Here is a 21,240-nt window from a genome sequence, read left to right on the forward strand (position 1 = left end):
GCTCTCTAAATGCCTGGGGAGACCACCTGTAGACTGTCATGTATCGAGGTCGATGATGTAAAGAATAAATAACCCACAGATGTTAGTGGTAGTAAAGGTTTTAAGGAGGATCTTTTTTTCTGGTGATGTGCACGTTTCATTTTTATATATATATATATATATATATATATATATATATATATATATATATATATATTTTTTTTTTTTTTTTTTTGTTCTACACACTCAAGTCTACTATAAAAGGACTCACTGTCATTAGCCCCTTTTTAGAACACCTCTTCTTTCCAATGAATCTGATGACATCTAAATCAGACTCCATGCCTGATTGAGCATCTTGGTCACATTTCTGTATAAGATGCAATGGCAAACTTAATACGTCAGCTTTAGTATGATTTATGTGTAGCTTTCAGCACGCAGTCGCATTAATAGAAAGGCACACGCACGAGAATATAGCCGTGTGTGCCTCTCTTTAATCTTTCAAGTTTGCTCAGTTAACTAAAGAACACCATAAAGAGCAACAGGATGTATGTCTGCAATAAGGTTTAAGCATTTTTCCATAATGCATTTTTGCTACTCCCAATCTAGAAGTGTGATTTCTCTCAAGCCTGTCTGCAAGGGTGGGGGCAGCTCATCTTGAAGCACTATGCAGGACACACACACATACACAGATCCTGCTCTGTAGCTGAAGAACATATATTCAAGGATATGATGACACTTCACTAGAGTCAGTGCTGACAATATGCCAAATATCACGCGCATACTGCGTTTCTCTGTGTCTCTGTTGTGGTCATGTCTGAATGAAGCAGTGAGAAACATTAATGTAAAAGTGACCTTTCTCTGAATGACACAACAGCATCGTTTTTAACATACTGATGAAGCCAGCAATATTATATATCCCATAGGTGAAAAGAGCTTTAAAAGCTTTTATCTATGGTCCAAAGCATTGGTCTCATATGGCTTTCATAGAATGCCTGTGTCAACATGTCATCATCACAAAATAACAAAACACACCCTTTCTGTGATATTCAGGGGTAGCCCGTTTTTCAAACAAACAAACAAACAAACAAAAAAGCCAAAGCCAAAGCCAAAAAAAAAGCCAAAAAAAAAAAGAATACAAAAGTGTATACAATAGAAAGAGAAGGCGCCATGGTTAAAAAGGCAATTGCAAACTTGGATTAACTGCATCATGAGTCTCGTCAATCTTTTCCCCATCTCAGTACTTCACTGAGCCGGATTAAGTGCTGCCTCTTCTTTATAGCCTTTATAGTCAGTGAACTAACCAGGGGTAAACTGTCAGCCTTCTGACTGTCCTCAGGTCCGCATGTGCAAAAGGTTAGAGGAGGGAGAAAAGCTAACCCTGTACCGGGTTGCCAATCCAGGCAGCTGGTAAACAATACAGGCAAACCTTCCACAACTTCACTGGCTGGGTTTTGGTTGTTGGTCCCCTTCAGAGCCAGCGTTTACTGAACCTAGTAAAAGCAAGTGGGCTTGTGTTACTAGATTCCATTAAATTGAGTAGAATATTAAATAAATCACAAAGTATGTATTATATTTACATTCAAAAAAAAGATTTGCTGACCTGAGCTTCCAGTTGGTTGAGTATCTTTTGGTTGAGGAATGTTTGTCTGAGTTTGTTGCTGCTGCCTGAACAGTAAACACAGTGGACTTATATCAAAATCCATGCAATACTTTCTCGGTATACTTTGAAAAGAAGGTGCGATATGCAGTTGTCATTGCATTGTTTTAGTTAAACTTACCGATCGAAGTAGGCTTGTCTTCTCTTCCTCAGTTCCTCAGCTGTAAGTGTCTCATTCTGGCCTTCTCTCTGTTCTCTTGCAGCACTTCCTGCTGCCTGGCTCCCTGATTTTACATTTCCCACTCCACACTCTGAAGACTTGTTGCTCATAACTGCTCCTGTAATATGGAAAAATAAATATCCATACTGCATATGCATGCATATTACTTAAAGCAATGTTAGTGCTAATCAGAATTTTTTATAGATAAAAATTAACTATCACTATAGAAATTTTACTTTACAGTGCTATTTTGTAGTCTCTTTTCTTGTAAACTACAATTACAACAATACAACATTTTTTAAACTTTTAGATGACCTATACTGTACCTTGCATACTGAGCTGTATGGCCCTGCGAAGATCAGCTTCTTCATCTTCCACATCTATGTCCTGTCTACTGAGTGCTAAAGCTCTCTTCAGTTCTTCATCTTCATCCACAACTTCATCCTCCACACCAAAGGCCATCTCTGATTGGCCCAGAGCAACTGACCTGCTGCTGTTAGAGAACAACTAAATCAGTTGTCAAAGGTAAGTCACAAGTTTCTTTTAAGCAGTACAAAACAAAATGTATGTGACTCCTTCATGAGCATCTCCTGGGTCCTCCATATCACACAGGCTACACATACATACCCTGAACTAGTCTGGGCCTCCTCTTCTCCAATCAGTCTGGGCCGCTGCTGCTGCTGGACCCTCATGATTCCAAGAATCTGCTCTGCTTCGCACTCGGGAAGGTTTCCTCGGATCACAAATATGGAATACCCTGCACAAATAAATTGCTGTAATCTTTTCTGTAGTGCAACATCTAAACAAGTGAATGAAAGTTGTTTTTTTCAATACCTTCTTGTTGTAACTGTGCAAGGAAAAGGGCTAGATAGGTGTCTGATATCAATTCTGGTCCAGTCAAAAGGGAATTCAAGTTAAACCACTGGAATGAAAATAGAATGAAAAACTTTAGTAAAGGAAGCTGCATTAATATCATTCATGAAAACATGTACCTCGTACCTGTTGTCCAAGTTTGCGTATAGTGAACCAGTGCTCCTTGTAGTTGCAAATGAAGGCTTTTTCATTTCTGAAACATTGAAGTCAAAATCAACTTAAAATTTACATACAAATTTGCTGTTACATAATATAATCCTAACTGAGAGCTTTACATTGGATTTATCATCAGGCTCTGGTACTCGCGGCTGTTGAAGAGGATTAGCTCCAAGCCCCACACTCGAAGAGCATTGCTAATTACCTACGAAAACCCAAAAAACAATCATAAAACAAAAAAAAACAAAACAAAATGTAACTTACTTATTAAAAGAAATACGTTCTTATAAAGAGTGAATTTTTAAAACTCACTTGTATGGAAAAGAACCCACTGTCGTCCATGTTTCCTGATGGTTGCTATAAACATAGATTGAGTACAATAAGAAAAATGACGTAACTGTGCATAACATCCATAGATATGCTGATGAGGTATTTATTTTCCGCTCTGTCTCTAATCACCTGTAAGAAGGTCCTGTACTCCTCGCTGGCCATACCTCCCTCTGCCATCCTCATTCTCTCCTCTTCATCGAGCTGATGAGCAATTGAGGATAGATCCACAGGAGTGAAATACTCTCCTTGTAGCAGGTTGTTAAGACAGTGCTGGGCGCAAAGGGAGCCCTCTTGCTGCAAATTAAGAATCGGTATTGTTAAATGGTTTTGTTACTCACCCGGCAGTATGATTTTAAGGGGTCCGCAACAACTTTGGTAGCTTTATGAAGGTGAAATAATCGATTTCATAATTTGTTCTCGCATCAGTAACTGGAACCAACACAGAGCTAGCTAAACTACGTAAACAACAAACACAACTGATCTTATTGGTCCTCTGTAACAAAAGATTGCTATATTAAGTTAATCCTTTTGCTAAAAATGAGAAAAATAACACGACTGCGGAAGTAAAGACGCCTTCTGCGTTGATTCTACAAGCTGAATGGAAACTTTTCAACATCTCATATTAGCAAGTGAGTTAGCATTTTAGCTGTCTGGACAACAATACTGCTAAACATTACCCCATATATCGTAACAGCTACATAATCCTGGTAAACAAAGTGCAGTCACGAGTCCAGAACATTCCCGAATAAAGACGACCAACAGTGTGGCCATGAATACTTTGAGATATATATTTTTAACTTACTTTCTCGTGAAATATGGAATCCATGTTCAGCTTTCTGTCAAACGTTCAACTCTGACCTCCAGCCCCGCCGTGTACGGAGCAATCTCGACCGGCGCCGTCTAGTGGCTGGGCTCATACAGCACCAGCATCGGCGAAAGGTTCTGGTCGTAAGAACAGTCTCCTAGCGACACCTCCTCCTTTACGGCAAATGGAATATGGCGGAGAGTGAGGAAAACCTAGACGGACTAGAGCTCAGCAAGGTATGATTTTTTTTTAAGTTGGCTAATATAACTGACAGTAGTGACCGAAGGGCTCGGACAGAACAGTGAAGTGTAGTGTGTTAATTCCTCTGAGCAATACGATTCGAACACTCAGTGAAAGGCTATCATACTTCCCAAGCTAGCACTTGCGGCTAGCTGTAGGCTAGCTGCCTAACTACCGTCAATAATGCAATGGTTAAGTGCAATATTTTTATTGCCCTGCGTCAGTGGTTCGATAGACTTGGCTGAGTAGACACCAACGACAGAGAAAACACGGCATGTGTCTTCCTCCGTCTGCTGCATCCTGTGATATCTTGGTAGTCGCTTTTGTCCATGAGTTGCCATGAGTTTACACACTTTGCAGCATCAACGCCCTGGCTGTCTTCAAACCTCGGGCTCTTGCTGCATTACGTCTATCATTAACATCGGCCATGTCGGTCAGTGTGAAAGAGAAACTGGGCTCAGCAGCAGCGATGGATTTGTTTCAGAAATGTTGTCTATCCAGTCTTATTATATCAACTCCAACAAATATGAAAACAATGTGATGCCTTGTGCAGTCTGAGTAACTACATTAAGAGTGTAGTACTGCAAAAGCACTGCACGCACCAGTACCATTGAATAATCATACTGAAGAACAGCTCACCAGATTACCGATGTCATATCCTTGTTTCTGTTGGTAAATAGGCTGTAGTCAACAGGATTTATGAAGGGCTTATCTATATCTATTTATCTATATCTAAATATGTATAAAGAGATCTCTTTTACACATTTGTAATTTAAATGATAATTTTACCTGGATGAATAAAAGATAAATAAAAGTTAATTGTAAAAAACTCGTTGCACTTTATTCCTTGTGACAGGAATATACTTTCTGACTCAGAATGACTTCATATAATTCATGAGATTTGTTTGACAGACTAAAGGCCAGCAAATCTTTTACAGCAGTTTAAATACCGGAAGGCATTTTTTGGCAGAATCCTTTCTGTCAATACATTATATGATATTCTGACGAAACTATTACAGTGCCCAGAAGAATGAATGTTATTGTTATATGGTTATAGAAAATCAGAGAAAGATTATGCCTATAAATTTAGATTATTCTATGCTTTATCAGTTTTTTTCCTTGTGTCAAAATAAATTTAGAATAATAAAGTGTAGGAAGGTGTAGTGAGTCAGTAACCATGAAAAGAGCAATATAATTGTGTACAGAATTATGTGTTTTATTAATATCAGTGTTTTTATTTATTTTTTCAGTTTTTAGCTTGAGTCTTTGTATGTATGTTGAAAAAAATCAATCTGTCCCCTATGAATGTTTGTTCTTGTGTAGTTGACAAGTAGTAGGCAAACAATCACATCACTGGAAGCACACAGCAGGAAAGCAATGCAAATAAAAAAGTAGAAGCAGTATGTTTAATGTCAATTTCAATATAATTTCAATATAAAGCTTATTTTAAATGCCTAAATGGTTGCACTCCCTGACTGCTGAATTACTTTTAAAACGAAAACTTGAGCTTTTGCTTTCACTGTCAACTGTAAAAAGTAGAAAAATTTGAGACTATTTTTCCACATATATAAAAAAGTTTAAGAAAGCTGACCAATTGACATCTCGCGTTAGTCCATTCATTTTAAATGAAGTCATCTGTCTGATATGGAAATTTGCACATTTCCAGTCTATTCCATCCTTCTGAAGTCTGGAATGATTAGTTAAACCACTGTAAATAATTCCTCTCAGGAACAGTTATGTTTAGTCCACTTCAGTTTGTCTTCAGAGTAATGATAATGCAGCTGCTGTTGACAAACGGAAATATAATTCTACCCTTCATGTGAATTAAACAAACCGTTTTATCTCATGTGCAACTCGAACGGCTCCTCGTGGCGCTCTCCTGTTTGCATACGGTCTACTTTATGATTGGGCTGAAGGCCAAGCAGAAGAACAGATTAATCACACAGCACAAGGTTATTTATACTATGCTGTTTATTTAGATTTGTAGGCTAATGTAGAGTCTACAGTTGCATTACAAATCGAGGACTGAAAAAATTAGTCATCAATTACTAAATATGGATTAATCTAGATCTAACCTTTTTTTTTTTTATCGGCACTTAACATGGTGTGCACTTCTGCCTTCATGAAGAAGTCAGGATCCTCAGAAGAAAGATTTGTTTTTTTGGGCATAATGCATTACTAAAAGGAAACATTTATCTGCACATCGTTACTATGGCGAGTTCATGCAGATTTGTGTTAGAAGGTAGAAAGCAAGGATGTAAAGCTCTTCTCTTTTGTCTCACAGGAATGGCAGGAGGCAGCAGACAGCAGAGCAGCACTGCTCTCCTACTTGAAGGAGCAGGTGCCTCAGATCTTCTGCCTAAAAGACTCCAGCCCTCAGGAAGAGGAGGAGCTCATGCAGAGCCGTCTCCTGCACCCTCTGGAGTGTTTCCTTTTTGGAGAGGATCCTCAAGAGGGTTTGGAAAAGCTCAAGGAGGGGAGTACCTCGTCCCACCTCTGTGGACGTGTGTTTAAAGAGGGCGAAACGGTCTACTCCTGCAGGTCTGAACAGCTCTTCTAAATCCCTGTAATTACTAAGTTTCTACAGGAAAGCTGTGGTAAAATATTCAATTTTATGGGGTCTGAATTAAAATAGGCACTATAGATGTTTATATCAAAGTAAATGACTAAAAGCGAGAACACTTGGCAAGCAGCTTAGTTTATATCAAACTCATTTTACATTTTGGGTCACATAGAACTTTCTTTGATCTGAAATGGACCGGACCAAATAAAGACCCCCTTTTTATTGGTATAAAGAAGTTTAATTACACATTTAATCCCCAGATTATCATTATCATTAGTAAAAGCTATAAAACGAAGTTGTCCAGTGGGCCGGATTGGTTTGTTTGCCTGGCCGATTTTGGCCCCTGTGCCTTATGTTTGACACACCTGACCTAGAGTATAGCACTCTTTAGTGTTAGACTTTTGTTTTTCTGCCAAGTAAAAAAATACATGTCTTCCACTTCTTGCAGGGATTGTGCGATAGATCCCACTTGTGTCCTGTGCATGGACTGCTTCCAGGATAGTGTTCACAAAAGCCATCGCTACAAGGTTGGTGTTAGTATAAATGTTTATATTTTTAATGGATTCCAGCAGTTTTTAGTGGACGGTGTCTGTACCAACCTTTGAATGAATGGAAGTCACTCATCCCTGGAGTTCTAATCTGTAACAGGACTCCCTCCCCCTTTTCTTACTACTGTTTCCATGCTTTGTCATTGTCAGTCACCACTCTTAAGTGATTCACTTCTCTGCACAGTGTGCACAGTGTGCAATCCTATTTCTATCTATACCCTTTCTAAATTATAGGATATCGTCTTTGATCTTTGTCATATATGTTGGAACCTCAGTGTTGCATAACTAAAGGACATGTTTAAAGAAATTGCAATTGCGTGTGTCTGTTAATCACATGCACTCATCACTGATATGCTTTTTTTCCCAGATGCATGCATCATCAGGCGGGGGGTTCTGTGATTGTGGAGATGTAGAAGCCTGGAAGATTGGCCCTTATTGCTCCAAACATGACCCAGGGGCAGCCAATGCCATGGTAACGGTGAGTTGCGTAATACAGCAGAAAGAAGGAAGTGGAGGAGGGGTGGGTGTACTTGTCCCATTCTGTGTCAGTGACCCCAGAATGCTTATTTTCCCATCTTAGTGCTGGTTGCTGCTCTCTTGGTGGTAGGTTTGACTCTGTGAATTAAAAAGAAAAAAAAGTTACCGGGAAAATCATCTAAAATATAAATTTAAGAGATGTTAAATTGAAACTAGTGGAAAACAGCAGTGGGTGAGTCTAGTTAAGAGCAGCCTTTAATTCTGCACAACTGTTTGGAGATTTATTCAGTTCACAGCGTCTCCTACAAAAGGCTGCTGATTTTGCTGGCAGCTGTTGTTTGTCAGGCCTTTCTTTGCTGATCACAGCGTTTGTGCTTACCGTCATGCTCAGGGGCTTTGAGTAGACATACTGTTTGACAGCACTGCGCTTTTTCTTTCTTCCGTAAACAGCAGGTGCTTCTCCTCGCAGAAACGCGCATCCCTGGCCTCGATCTGGCTGGGTGCTTTGTGCTCTTTACATCAGATCTGAACCTGTGCTCAACAAATCACATTACCATAGCAGCACATCTGCTTTGGACATGAAAACCTTGTGTTCTTTTCCATCCAGATCTCTTGTTGGTTAGATTACAGTAGATTCTAGTTTTTGCTCTCACACAGTGATGTAACGTCAAGATAAACTCACTGTATCGTTTGTTTGGTTAGCGTATTAGACATTGGACATTTGGAGGAAATGCTGTGCTGCTATGTGAAATGTTTGTCCTCAGGGGATTTGATATTAATGTTACCAGACCAGCTGCTTGCTTGGCTTTAATTAAGACAAATATTTAGACCATACCCAGTAAGACACAGGAAATGAGGAATTAATAATGGTTATTCCATGTCATGTTCACTTTTGTTTGTGTGAAGTTATTGTTTGTTTTTGTTCTCTGCCACTGTCAGTGTTGACCTGTAAAATGATGCATTTTTACTATAGTTACACATCTCTGCAATGTGCCAAATTTTTCTAATTGTTTAAATTAAGATGTGAATTTTTGAATCCTCCGTTATGCTTTTTCATTTTGGGTAGGATGATTGCGTGCTGGACCTGGAGTTATACGGACGTGCCGAGAAGCTGTTCCGGATATTGCTGCACTATGTCACAGATTTTTTGGTGTGGGAGGAGAACTTTGAGCTGCCAGCTGAACTTCAGCCTCGGTACAACCTGTCAAGTTTCCAAAATATAATCTGAACTTCAAAGACTCTGCTTAAGTTTGACAGAGTATTTCTTCATCCATACAGGATTAAAGACAATACATATTACTGTGTTCTCTACAACGATGAGCATCACTCGTACGACCATGTGATCTACACCCTGCAGCGGTCGGTTAACTGTGATCTAGCTGAAGCACAGACACACACAACGCTCATTGATAAAGAGGTATTTCTTTAGGTTGTTTACCTGAAAGGTTTAATTTAAATGACTGTGAATTTAAATGGAGGCACTTGATATAATTATTGTCAACTGTTGGACGCAGGGTCGGCGGGCAGTAAAGAGAGGAAGCCTTACCTCCTGCCAGCAAGCGCAAGAACGTATCAGGGTAAACACGATCCCACTGCTAAGCTTGGGAATATGTTATCGCTTTTCAGTTTTGCATTTCATAAATATTTTCTCTGTTGTTTTGCAGGCAAACTCAGTGCAAATTTCCCAGCAGCCACTGCGTGTGGAGATCCTTCACTCAGTAGTAATGGCTCATCAAACTTTTGCTCTGCACCTCGGCTCCTGGTTGCAGAAAATAATAAGTTACTCAGGTAATCTACATCACACAAACTTGTTAGCGTTACTTTTTAAATGTGTCTTTTTAGTCAGAATATGTACACCCGACGCCTGATTTATGCCTCGGTGGGAAATCTACGCTGTAACGTACATACACCTCCCAAGAACCTGCAACTCTTACGATTGTCCTGTTCAGCACAGTCAATTCCTCCAGTGCATTTCCAGCTACTTTTGTGCTGCGTTTTTTGAATTCATCAGTGAGAGAATAGCAATCATCTCCTCAGTTTAAGGGTAAATAGTCATAGCATCAGATATAATAATCATAGCATCATATATAAGGTTTCACAAATGTAACCACCTTCCTGGAATTAGAATGCTGAAATGATCAGAATGGACGATCAGAGTTAGGGAATGTACAGAGAAGTGGAAAAACTAGAACACTGACCACAACAAAGAGCGGGGACCCAGGAGGAAAAACATCCCAGCATTTAATTTTTATTTATTTATTTCTATTTGCTGGCTCTGTACATAAAACACCGGGACATGACTACACAGTAATTAACATGCATTGTACCAGGACAAGCATAAATGTCGGCAACAGTGGAGACCACTCACGTACATTATGTCCTAGATCTGCAAAGATTGCTCGCAGATGTCTAAATAGGTCTTTTTCAACATGGCCATTTTGGCTTGTCATAGCAGGGTAACACACAAGTGTCACAGATAAATTAATTACAGTCTGTTTACTGTGTCACAGCCAGTGCAGTGGGTGCACATGAAAAACACACGTGGCCTGGCCAGTTTAACGGGAACAGGGCCATGATTCATGTTATCAGAAACAGCTGTGTTTACCCTGTGCTGACACATGAAAACTGCCTGTTGTACATGTACAGCTGTATGACTGGTAATCTGTTTTGTGCAGTGGGTTTCAGGCAAGCCTTCTGTCAGGTGGCGCTACAGCCAGACGTGGACAGAGATCGACCTTGCCTCATTAGCAGACTCATGTTGCATGATGCCAGGATGTTCAAAGGTAAGCAGGCCTCAGCCCACACTAATTAATGGACTTTAGGAGGTGTTCTTATTAAAAAAAGAAAAAATATTAAACAGATTATTCATCAACAATGCCTTTTAAGTGTTATGCCACTGTATTTGTTGTGCTGTCATATATTCCATTCAAGCTCCTGCAGCCTCTCACACTTACCAGTCACTTACAGATGATGCTATTTATGGTTTAATTTGCAGACAGTAGTGTAGAGCTTGAGCCTGAGCCTCACTATGATTCTGTTGAACACATTTTTTTTCTTATTTCCTCCAGGAGCTCGCAAGATAGTGCACGAGCTGATTTTCTGCAGCATGCTAATGGATACTGAATGCAAGAGGCTTTTTGCGATTGAGTTTACAAAGGTAAGTAAAACATTTTAAAATGTAAACTGTTTTGCATTTTTTTTCCCATTCCACTAATATGTTCCTCATCATTGTCTCTTCAGCACTATAAGCAGCTGCAGAAGGACTTCATCAATGATGACCATGAGAGGAATATATCCATCACAGCTCTGTCTGTTCAGATCTTCACTGTTCCCACACTAGTGAGTGTTGTTTCAATGCCAGAAGTCATATGATACTGCATGTAAATATAGTACACATCCTTTTTAAACACACCAATTAAATATTCACGTTTCCGGTGAAAAAAAAAAAGTGAACCTTTAGTAACCTTTGTTTAGCCTTTGTTTAGCAGGAATGATTTCAAGGATTAACACTGGCAAACATCCATATGTGTGTGATATATGCTGAAAATGGCTCTCTGCAGGTTGTTCTAAAGTATCTGTTTTCATTCAGTTTCATTTATATAACGCCAAATCAAACAACAGGCATCTCAAGCACCTTTATATTGTACTGTTCAGACCCAACAATGTTACAGAGAAACCCCAACAGTCAGACAACTCGTGATGGTTCAGTGTGAGGGGAGGAAGAGAGAAAGAAGAGGGAGATGGGTTAGAGACACACAAATTGGATTTAGGTCTGGCTCTAAATCCAAATTGTGGTCGACTTATCAGATGTAACCACAGTAGTCCCTACTCTAGCCATTAAATCAGATATGAATCTCCTGTTCCAACACATCCCAAAGATTGAGGTCTGGAGACTGAGGAGGCCATTTAAGTTTGGTGAAGTTGGACAAATCAGTTTGATATGTGCCCTTACATGCACTTTTCCATTTCTGTATCTTGTCATAGTGGTTTAAGTGTTGGATGTCATGTATGTATGTGTAATTAAAATATTGAACAGTATGTGTTGTAACCCTTAACCTATATTCCATGCTTTCTTTTACATTTGTGTTCTTCCAATAGGCCAGACAGCTGATCGAAGAGTGCAATGTGATTAAGGTGATAGTTGATACCGTCATGGAACTGCTTCGCGAACATCTAGATGATAACAATCGCTTCGTCTTCCTGGGCTACAACTCAGACAAGTTTTCACGCATCCAAGTCATCTTCCACGACCTCAGGTGATTAAAGAAGGCAACACCTTGTTCTTTATACCTTGCTGTTTATGGCCTTTTATGTAAGATGTCACTAATCTTTGCCACACAGGTATATTCTGATCAGTAAACCCTCAATATGGACCGAAGAGCTTCGGGGGCAGTTCTTGAAGGGGTTCAGAGTCTTTCTTGGTCTTCTTAAATGCATGCAGGTACAAATGGTCCTCACACTGTGTCATTTTGTAAATATATGCAATGTCTGTCTTTAAATATGTATCATGTAATATTGGTAGTGTTACATTACTTTAAGACAACTAGACACTCTGGATATTTAATGAATCCTTCGCTTTCTACACCAGGGTATGGAGGAGGTGAAGCGACAGCTTGGCCAACACATTGCTGTGGAGCCAGAATGGGAAGCTGGCTTTACTTTGCAGATTCAGCTCCGCCATATTCTTGCTATGTTTCAGGACTGGTGTTCCTCTGATGTGAGTTTTCTTGAAGCATAACTGTGATATCTTTAAATTTTTAATCTGCTTATGTGGAGGAGAGCGAACGTTGTACTCACTTATTGCCTTTGTCTTCCCTCTTAGGATGAGATTTTGCTGCTTGCATTTAAGGAGTGCCACACAGTTCTGAAGCAGTGCAATAACCAGCCCTTCCACAGGGACGCCACTGATTACTATATGTGCAAACACATCCTCCATGCCCGTCCATATAAAGTCTCACGGGAGCCTGTCAGCATACATCTGCCCATCTCCAGACTATTGGCTGGTAGGAGAAGTAGTATTTAAGACTTGCAGGGATTTTTTTTTTGTATGCTGTGGACTTACTCATGTGTACATTGTGATTCATAGGCTTGTATGTACTCCTGTGTGGAACTGGCGCAATTGAGCGCCTGGAAAATCCTGTAAGTGACATGAGAAAATGTGATGATTTGTAGTCTTAGTGACAGCTGATAGGTGAGGTACTGCTGCTCCTCATGCGTTGTTTGTTAGAGATCGAAGTCTTTCTGTCATTACAGGCAACCTATGATTTCACAGAGCTGGCAGAGCATCCTCTGCGCTGCTTTGTGCTGGCTGCACAGGTCTCGGCTGAAATGTGGCGGAGAAATGGGCTTTCGCTGGTGAGCCAGGTACACTAGAGCCTTTGGACGCACAGTGCTTTTTTATTTTCTGTTGTCTTTCTTCTCCACCTAATAAATACTTTCACATAAACAGGTGTACTACTACCAGGATGTAAAGTGCAGGGACGAGATGTACGATAAGGATATAGTCATGCTTCAGGTTGGTGTCAGTCGGGCATTAACACTTCTTTAATGCCAGTTTTTAATGTTTTAAATGCAAACGGCGTGATGATGTCATACGTCCCTCATCATTTCTATTACAGATAGCTGCTTCCAAAATGGACCCCAACCACTTCCTCATTCTGGTCTTGTTGAGATTTGAGCTCTTTGATTATTTTAATAGAAGTTGTTCAAGCAAAGACCAGGCAAGCTCCACATGAATAATCATCCAGTAAAAAAACGTCGTGCCACCAAACGTGTTAATGAAACGCAGCTTCTTTTACAGGACGAGTTGACGCAGTGGAACCGTTTAACAGAAGAGATGCTCTACCTGCTGATCGCCATCATTGGTAAACTGTCAAAAGTCTCCTGATCAAATTGAGATATTTCTTAATTCAGTTAAAAAACCTAAAAAAGTATCTGAACAGTGCTGTCTCTTCAGGTGAGCGCTATGTCCCCGGGATCAGTCAGTTGACCAAAGAGGATGTGACAATGAGGGAGGTTATCCACCTGCTGTGCATTGAGCCCATGGCTCATAGTAGCCTGGTCAAAGCCCTGCCAGAGAACGTATGCTTCAAAAAGCTTCATTTCTGAATTATATGTTTCATTTTGTGGTGTTTAGTTGGGAGGATAAATGACAAAGGTGATGTTTTTTCTTTCTAGGAAAGCCATGAAACAGGCTTGGAGACAGTTATCACCAAAGTTGCCACTTTTAAGTATGTAAACCCCCAGAAAACAGATTGAGTTTTGCCTTAATAGTAAATTTCACGAGTTCGTAATCTCTGTGTTCGGTTTTTGCTTTTAGAAAACCAGGAGTGTCGGGACATGGGTTATACGAAGTGAAAAAAGAACATCTAGTAGAGTTCAACCCATTCTTCTACCATTACTCAAGATCCCAGCATAGCAAGGTAGACCAGCGCCTTCAATTAAATTGACAGTGTCTGTTGACTATATTTGGTTAATTGGTTATATTACACTTCTTTCAGGCAGAAGAGTCTCAGAAGAAAAGGAGAGCTCAGGAGGGCAATGATAAAGGTGACTGACCCTCCACTCTGTCACCAAATGTCTCTGGAGATTGGTTGGTAATTTCATCGGCTCTAATAACATTGCCCCCGCTTGTGTCTGTGCTCAGCTCTTCGTCCGCCGGTGCCCCCAGCCTTTTGTTCAGACTTTTCTTATATAGTGCAACTCCTCTGCTGTGACATAATGGTCCACATCCTGAGAAACGTCCTGCAGAGAGCTGCAGAAGACCGGCCAACACACTGGACGGAAGCCATGATCCAGAGGGTACAAATTACATTTTCCCTCCCGAGATCTACCCTATTTCTCAATACAAATGTAGCAACAAAATTAACTCCTTTATCACACAGGCGCTGCACCTGATTGGCCAGGCATTGCTAGAAGAGAAATCACAGCTTGAGGATGTCACTGCGGAGGAAGTGACCTTTGATTTCAGCCTAAAGGCTCGTTGTGAGTGGAAAAATGAGCTTTGTTGTCTCTTTGAAATCGTGTAATTACTTTTTGAGAAGTAAAATCCCTGTTCCTCTTTTTCAGTAATGGGTGCAGAACATGGCAAGTCAGTGTTCCTCTTGTTGTCCAAGATTAAGACTTTGCCTTCTCTGGAAGCGCAAAAAGACATGATTAAATGGGTTCTACAGGTAGGCTATTCACTTACTATTCATTAAAGATATTGTTACATAATGTTAAATCAGTAGTTATCATGTTTCAGGACAGGACAGTTTTATAATTTTATAACACTGTTTTTCTTCTAGATGTTTGAGGTTGTCAAGTGCCTTAGAGAGAACTCCAGTCCAACAGTGTCCATGAGCATGGAAACAGCCAAGCCAGAAGAGGTAAACTAAAACTTAAGTGACTTAAAATATATCTTTGAGTTAAATCATTCTGACTTCTGGTTTTGTTGATCCAGAGTGCTCAGGACAAAGAAAAAGCAGAGCGGAAAAGGAAGGCAGAGGCGGCTAAGCTCCACCGACAGAAGATAATGGCCCAGATGTCAGCAATGCAAAAGAACTTTATTGAGTCAAATAAGATGCTGTATGACAACATGCCTGAAAGTGGAACACAGGGAGAAACTGTAGCGTCCACTGGGGAGTGAGTACAGCCTTTCCATAACACCTCGTAGTTGTATTTCAATGACTTAAAAGTGAGGGTTTAAACGAAATAATTTTCACCTAATGTAGTTTGATTTATTTCTCCAGCTGTGCCACGGAGCAGAGGGAGCTATGCGTAGCTGTTGGGCCTCACCGAGGGTCCACTCCGGCTGACAGGGAGGTACTGACCTGCATTCTTTGCCAGGAGGAGCAGGAGGTGATGGCTCAGGCTCCAGCCATGGGACTCGCTGCTTGTGTCCAGAGGTCCACAGTGCTGACACAGTGCAGAGGAAAGATACCAAGCAGCAGAGCAGATGGTCAGGCTCCATTCACTGATCATACTATTTTACTTTGTGAGATTCAGATTTAACTTATACGTTGTCTTGTGGTTATCACTTAAAGGGCCGGGAACATCATATCCCCTCTTTATGTCTCCGGATCTGGCTGTGGGGACCCACACTGGCAGCTGCGGACATGTCATGCATGCCACGTGTTGGCAAAAGTAAGTCACTAGGGAACAAATTTGACTAATTTTGCCTCTTAACTAAAGTTCGGTGTAACTCACGTACAGGTGTCATTTCCTCTTTTTTAACAGATACTATGAGGCAGTCCAAAATACAACCAGGAACCGGCTCCATGCTGAATTGATCATTGATCTGGAGAATGGAGAGTACTTGTGCCCCTTGTGCAAGTCTCTGTGCAATACTGTGGTACCTCTGATCCCATTAGAACCCCTCACATTTGACTAGTAAGCCCATCCTCTTACTCCCAGCCAGTCTGCAGTGCTTTGATTATCTGTGCAAATGTAAAGAAGTCATTTGCATGTTTGTTTTCTGTGTGTAGTGAAAACGCAGCGATAATTGGAGAGCATTTGACGCTGCCTCGTTGGATCCAGATCCTCTCTGCTAGGATTAAAGGACTCCAGTCAATCGCTCAGGATAATGGTAAGAATAGAACCCAGAATACAGTTATCGCACACTATACTGGTTTGTAGTGTCACACATGTAAAACTGATCCACCAATGAACAAAAGTCCACATTTCGATGTGTAACACCTGCCATATTCACATGTGAGTAAGATGTTGATATGCTCTTAGTGTGTTGATGTGAACCAGAGTAATAGGAAAAATTGGCTTTATTTGGTGAGGAGTTGAATGCTTGCAGGAAAACAGCTGCAGAAGGTGTTTTAATTTGCACACAGTCTGGATTTTACTAGAAGCCACTACGGAGTAGTCTTGGCTTGCATACGTTTTTCTTGTTATTCGTGAACCTCTAATAACACACCACACAGTGCAACCGATGATTGTTCTCTCCTGCTTTTTTTCTTGCAGACCGTAACACAGAAGGCAGTAGTAGTAATGGTAGCACTGGGCTGTGTGGCGAGGGCCAACCAGACTTTAGATCTATTCTGAGCTATGGAGTGCAAGAATCGTGAGTGCACCTCTCTCTGCCTTTATTACCTCTGCCAAGGAGGTTTTGCTTTTGGTAGCTTTTGTGTGCATGCAAGTGCGTCACTCTTTCTGTCTGTAAACACTTAGCTCAAATCAATTCTTATAAAGCTGTTAAAAATCCATTAAAATTTGGCTTCTATTCACCAATATGACATATGACCTTTGACCTGTCCTCCAAGGTGAATAGATTGATCCATACAAATTATGTCAAGTATATGTCAAATGGGTTTGAACAGTATAAGTAACAGAAACGTGCACTTTGCACATAAAGTAAAGTTTAAAATGGTGCGCTTGTTATTTTCTTTTCTAAATTTTGTGCTGTTTGTTGTTTCTAGGAGAAAGTTTTCAGACAGCATTACAGAGATGCTGGTTGTGTGCGCCACCACAGTCCACAGGGTTGGACTGAAGACTGCGCCCAATGAGCTGTGCCCCCGTGTTTCCATTATGGCCTGGAACACATGTGCCTTCACTATTCAGGCCATAGGTACTGCATCTGTTGGCTTTTGTCACTCCTTTCCTTTGCATGTATTCATGTGCGCAGGTCTTAAAATTGCAAATCTTCACAGAAAACATACTGGAGCAGGAGGGCAAGCCGCTATTTGGGTCCTTACAGAACAGACAGGTACTCAGTAGTGAACAATTGATGTAGTTCTTTTAGTGTAGGGGGTTTCTGTGAAAGTTGTGTGAAATGCTTCTCTTTTAGCTTGCAGGCATGAAGGCCATTGTTCAGTTTTCAGCAACGCAGGGACTTAAGAGCTCTCAGGCAGTCATCCAAAGGCACTTCACTGATATGTTGGGAGGTATGTGGTCATCAGAGAAACTTCAGGCTGGTTAGACTTGTGACTGTGTAGTTTAACTGTCCTTTCTCTCTTCTCAGTCTTGTTACCAGTCATGAGCAGAAAGAACACACCTTCTCTTCTAGAGGTGGATTTGTTCCATCTTCTGGTAGGTGTCTCTGAAAGAAACTGCTCTTACATATTAGTCTGAGCAAATGCTTCATGCTAATACATTAGATTAATACAATAAATGTATTATGTTAAGTGCAATAAAAACAGATTCCAATTGAAAATGAACATGAACTCCAGAAGATGTAAGACTGTAAAGAGGAAACATGATGGTGGAGATTTTATTTTCTGTTGATTGAGAAACTATAGACAACCCTCTGAATTTTTACTAAAATTGAAGAGATTATGTCTTTAAGAAACAGGTGTGTGATGGTTTTATAACGCTTGGATGTTTTGTCAGGTTGGATTGGTGCTATCGATACCCTCGCTTTATCAAGAGGAGACTGTAGACTTACAGCCATCTGCTGTCAGCGCTGCATACAATCACCTGCATATCTTGCATTTGGTGACCATGGCTCATGTGCTGCAGATCCTCTTGTCTTCTGCAGGTACAAAATCACAGACCCCCGCCCCCAAAATAATGTGATCTAATAACACCACTGTTAGCTACCACTTAGGGAGCTAGCCAGTAGTAAGAGATAATTGGAGTGATTATGATGATTAAATAATTGGTTTGTTTGTGCAGACGTCCCTGCAGCAGGGGATGGACAGGAGACGAAGGAGGAGAGAGCAGCAGCAGAGTTGTACTCTGCAGTGTCACAACACACGGGAAGGTGAGTGTTTTTCAAACACCTGCTTAAAGCACATTAGCATGATTGTATTTTTCCATACATATTTTTTATGGACATCAAAAAAAGAAAAAACTTTGACAGCCACTAAACTTAAGCAAAAACGAATCTCCTTTCTTAATGCTAATTTATAATTTAAATGTCTGCTATTTGTCACAAAAATGCATTTGTGGCAGGTGTCAGGAGGTTTTGATGTATTGGACAGTAAGACCGTCAGAGTTGGATAAATATTTTTAACTCATAATTTGACAAGAATGGCTATTACCTGTTTATAATGGGAACAAATACTTAGTTTCAGCCTTTTTCATGGTGAATTCTCAGATATTTGACAGCTTATTTTGTGGTTTTCTCATCAGGCTCCTTCCAGATGTTTCTGGCAGCTCTTTAGTAGAAAGAGTGAAGACAGGAATTGCACCATTCTTGCGTTGTGCTGCTCTCTTTTTCAATTGCCTTACAGGAGTACCTCCTCCAGAGGAGCTTTTTAGCATTTCTGGTAGGTTTCAGTGTAGTAGTGTCAGAATTTTATTGCATTTTGGAATTCAGAAGAGGAAGTTTTGTGCATTCATGCTGACATTTTATGTCTTGTGCAGTTGATTCTCAAGAACAGATGGAGGCACTATGCAGTTACCTGGCACTACCCTCCAATGTGTTTCAGCTTTTCCACGATCACAGAGAAACTGTTAGTCCACTGCTTCAGAGGTCGGAGAAAACACTATTGCATCTTACACTAGTTCCCAGTGAAGTCAGTAGTTTTGTAACTTATTATTTCTTGTTATTTCTTAGGTGGTGTGGGAGCCCAGTTGTAACCAAAGCCCTGAAAGGCAAAATCCAGACAGTCAGGTAGACTTTGGGTCTTTTATTATTTCAACATAGATTTTAGTTTTATTGAAACCCTACAGTTGGCCAATAAACTCACTCTTTCAACAGATACCCCAGGAAAAGGAATCGATTGATTGAACTTCCTGAAGATTACAGTACTCTCCTCAATCAAGCCAGCTATTTCAAGTAAGTAAGGAGTCCTCTCATTTGACATCTTCTAGTTCTCTTCTGTCCATCCTTTCTCACTCGTCTGCATCATGTCCTCAGGTGTCCAAAATCCACCGATGATGAGAGGAAGCATCCGACTTTATGTCTCTTTTGTGGGGCTATGCTGTGCTCTCAGAGCTCCTGTTGTCTCAGTCAGCTGGAAGGGGAGGACGTGGGGGCTTGCACTGCCCACGCTGCGACCTGTGGAGCAGGAGTGGGGATGTTCCTCAGGTTAATCAGTCACACGGCACATTTTACATTAGTAGAATTGTATTTCAAGCCCAGAATTAGTTTGTCTTTTGGGTTTACTTTTTTTTTTTCTAACTGAATCACATTTTGTTTAATGATAACAGGATAAGAGAGTGTGAAATTGTGCTGATGGCCAGTCGGACTCGAGGGAGCACGTATCCCGCTCCGTACTTGGATGATTATGGGGAGACTGATCCTCATCTTGGGTAAGAACCTATTCAGTTTATTTGTAGTATTACTTCTGTATTTTTAGACTTAAACTCTACTATATAATACAGACTGGAGGATGTACTCAAGGTCAGCTGTTTGGCTTTGTCAGACAATTTTTACAGCTTGTGCCATCTATGAAAAGGTAGATGGATGATGTTGCTCGTAGGGGCAATGTACAGCAATACTGTGGCTAATGTAATTGAAACTTTGGTGTCACTTGTAGACTTGAATGTTGAAGCTAAAACTGTTGCCATTGTAGACTACAAAAATGCATTTATTTGAGCTTTGTTGCAGATCTCAAATTCATAATTATGTGCTGATCAAAACTTGATCGCACAGTGATAGCACATTCTCACAGTAGACCCCGATGAGCAACTTGCAGTTCAAGCCCAACACCTGGGCAGCTTTAACCTATAATACTACCTTCATGCACTTTCAGATTTGCATAAGCATTAAGTTTTTTTTATGACATAAAGAAGTGGTTTACACAGCTACGAAGTATGACTACATTTTTTTTGTCATACCAGTGAAATACTGGGTTTGAGAAACCCTTGAATGCATTTGTTTCTCTGTGTTTTAGACGGGGTAATCCATTGCACCTTTGCCCAGAGCGTTACAGGAAGCTAAACCAGCTGTGGCAGCAGCACTGCATCCTGGAAGAAATCGCCCGCAGCCTGGAGGTGGTCAACGTTATGTTTGCTTTTGAGTGGCAGATGTTGTGATGACTGCTCCAGCTGTGTGACCGGCCGATACCGAGCACGGCCCCTGTGCTCCCAAGACACATGCACGCACACGACACACACAAGCAATCAACCCAAACCCTTCTGTAATCAGAAAAGCCTGTTTCATCATAAATGAGTCTCCTTTGGAATCCAGAGAGAGTGGGGGGGGGCAGTCAAAATGGATAGAGGGTGATTGTTGTTGATTAATCCCAAGTCGCCTTGTTTCAGTTTGATTGTCTGCTGTGAGGATGAGTTTCTCCCAGAGTAATGTTATTTGCAAAGAAGCTCATTCAAATAAAGAAGAGCATCAGACACACACTAACACGTTTCTGTTATCACTTCATGTGTTTTTTTTCTTAATGATGCTGTGAATTTTCTGCGTTCTCTCTCTTTGTGTTAGAACTTATGATTTGTGATAAGTTATAATTGTTCAAAGATGCGGTTTCCAAGCACATTCATGTGGAAAACTTTAGCCTTTTTCGGAGATCCTATCCATTTTTGCCTTTGACCCTTTATTATGTAGAATTCCTCAAATAATTA

At 40.6% G+C, this 21,240-nt stretch overlaps 2 protein-coding genes across 3 annotated transcripts; one reads left to right on the forward strand and one right to left on the reverse strand.

The window, feature by feature from the left end:
- Positions 1–162: 162 nt before the first annotated feature.
- On the reverse strand, positions 163–4,095 carry atxn3 (ataxin 3). 2 transcript variants are annotated; one of them, XM_085258294.1, is made up of 11 exons: positions 3,958–4,095; positions 3,285–3,449; positions 3,138–3,182; positions 2,945–3,030; positions 2,796–2,862; positions 2,631–2,718; positions 2,424–2,553; positions 2,123–2,286; positions 1,758–1,914; positions 1,580–1,644; positions 163–1,469 (listed from the first exon to the last, which is right to left on the reverse strand). In XM_085258294.1, exons 1-11 carry the CDS (start codon positions 3,979–3,981, stop codon positions 1,417–1,419), a joined length of 1,044 nt encoding a protein of 347 aa, XP_085114420.1. In that variant the 5' UTR covers positions 3,982–4,095; the 3' UTR covers positions 163–1,416. The 2 variants fall into 2 exon arrangements, with proteins under 2 accessions (XP_085114420.1, XP_085114419.1); XM_085258293.1 differs by having other exon boundaries at positions 2,123–2,289.
- On the forward strand, positions 4,089–21,022 carry ubr1 (ubiquitin protein ligase E3 component n-recognin 1). Its single transcript, XM_085258289.1, has 47 exons — positions 4,089–4,196; positions 6,485–6,741; positions 7,212–7,290; positions 7,679–7,789; positions 8,855–8,982; positions 9,067–9,205; positions 9,303–9,365; positions 9,453–9,576; positions 10,464–10,571; positions 10,857–10,945; positions 11,029–11,127; positions 11,887–12,044; positions 12,130–12,229; positions 12,377–12,505; positions 12,611–12,791; positions 12,875–12,927; positions 13,042–13,152; positions 13,238–13,303; positions 13,407–13,508; positions 13,589–13,652; positions 13,745–13,869; positions 13,966–14,018; positions 14,108–14,210; positions 14,289–14,337; positions 14,435–14,589; positions 14,673–14,772; positions 14,857–14,960; positions 15,075–15,155; positions 15,230–15,411; positions 15,519–15,727; positions 15,813–15,912; positions 16,006–16,158; positions 16,254–16,354; positions 16,741–16,840; positions 17,196–17,344; positions 17,427–17,482; positions 17,564–17,660; positions 17,738–17,805; positions 18,106–18,253; positions 18,391–18,478; positions 18,850–18,986; positions 19,084–19,192; positions 19,277–19,333; positions 19,421–19,498; positions 19,580–19,750; positions 19,873–19,974; positions 20,559–21,022. The coding sequence occupies exons 1-47, from the start codon at positions 4,152–4,154 to the stop codon at positions 20,698–20,700; spliced, it is 5,223 nt and encodes a 1,740-aa protein (XP_085114415.1). The 5' UTR covers positions 4,089–4,151; the 3' UTR covers positions 20,701–21,022.
- Positions 21,023–21,240: the final 218 nt, after the last annotated feature.

This window comes from Mchenga conophoros, linkage group LG19 (assembly GCF_057382185.1).
Source record: "Mchenga conophoros isolate Kocher_MC1m ecotype Shallow Benthic linkage group LG19, M_conophoros_male_GT1.1, whole genome shotgun sequence".
NCBI lineage: Eukaryota > Metazoa > Chordata > Actinopteri > Cichliformes > Cichlidae > Mchenga > Mchenga conophoros.

What these genes read in the sequence shown, in the direction of transcription:
- atxn3 (XM_085258293.1), bottom strand. Translation starts at nt 3,981, where the DNA reads ATGGATTCCATATTTCACGAGAAA. An exon ending in AGTACAGGACCTTCTTACAG is followed by an intron (nt 3,183 to 3,284) that starts GTGATTAGAGAC and finishes CTATGTTTATAG; the next exon opens with CAACCATCAGGAAACATGGA. An exon ending in TCAACCAACTGGAAGCTCAG is followed by an intron (nt 1,470 to 1,579) that starts GTCAGCAAATCT and finishes TGCTTTTACTAG; the next exon opens with GTTCAGTAAACGCTGGCTCT.
- ubr1 (XM_085258289.1), top strand. Translation starts at nt 4,152, where the DNA reads ATGGCGGAGAGTGAGGAAAACCTAGACGGACTAGAGCTCAGCAAG. An exon ending in GAAACGGTCTACTCCTGCAG is followed by an intron (nt 6,742 to 7,211) that starts GTCTGAACAGCT and finishes CACTTCTTGCAG; the next exon opens with GGATTGTGCGATAGATCCCA. An exon ending in GAGACTGATCCTCATCTTGG is followed by an intron (nt 19,975 to 20,558) that starts GTAAGAACCTAT and finishes TCTGTGTTTTAG; the next exon opens with ACGGGGTAATCCATTGCACC.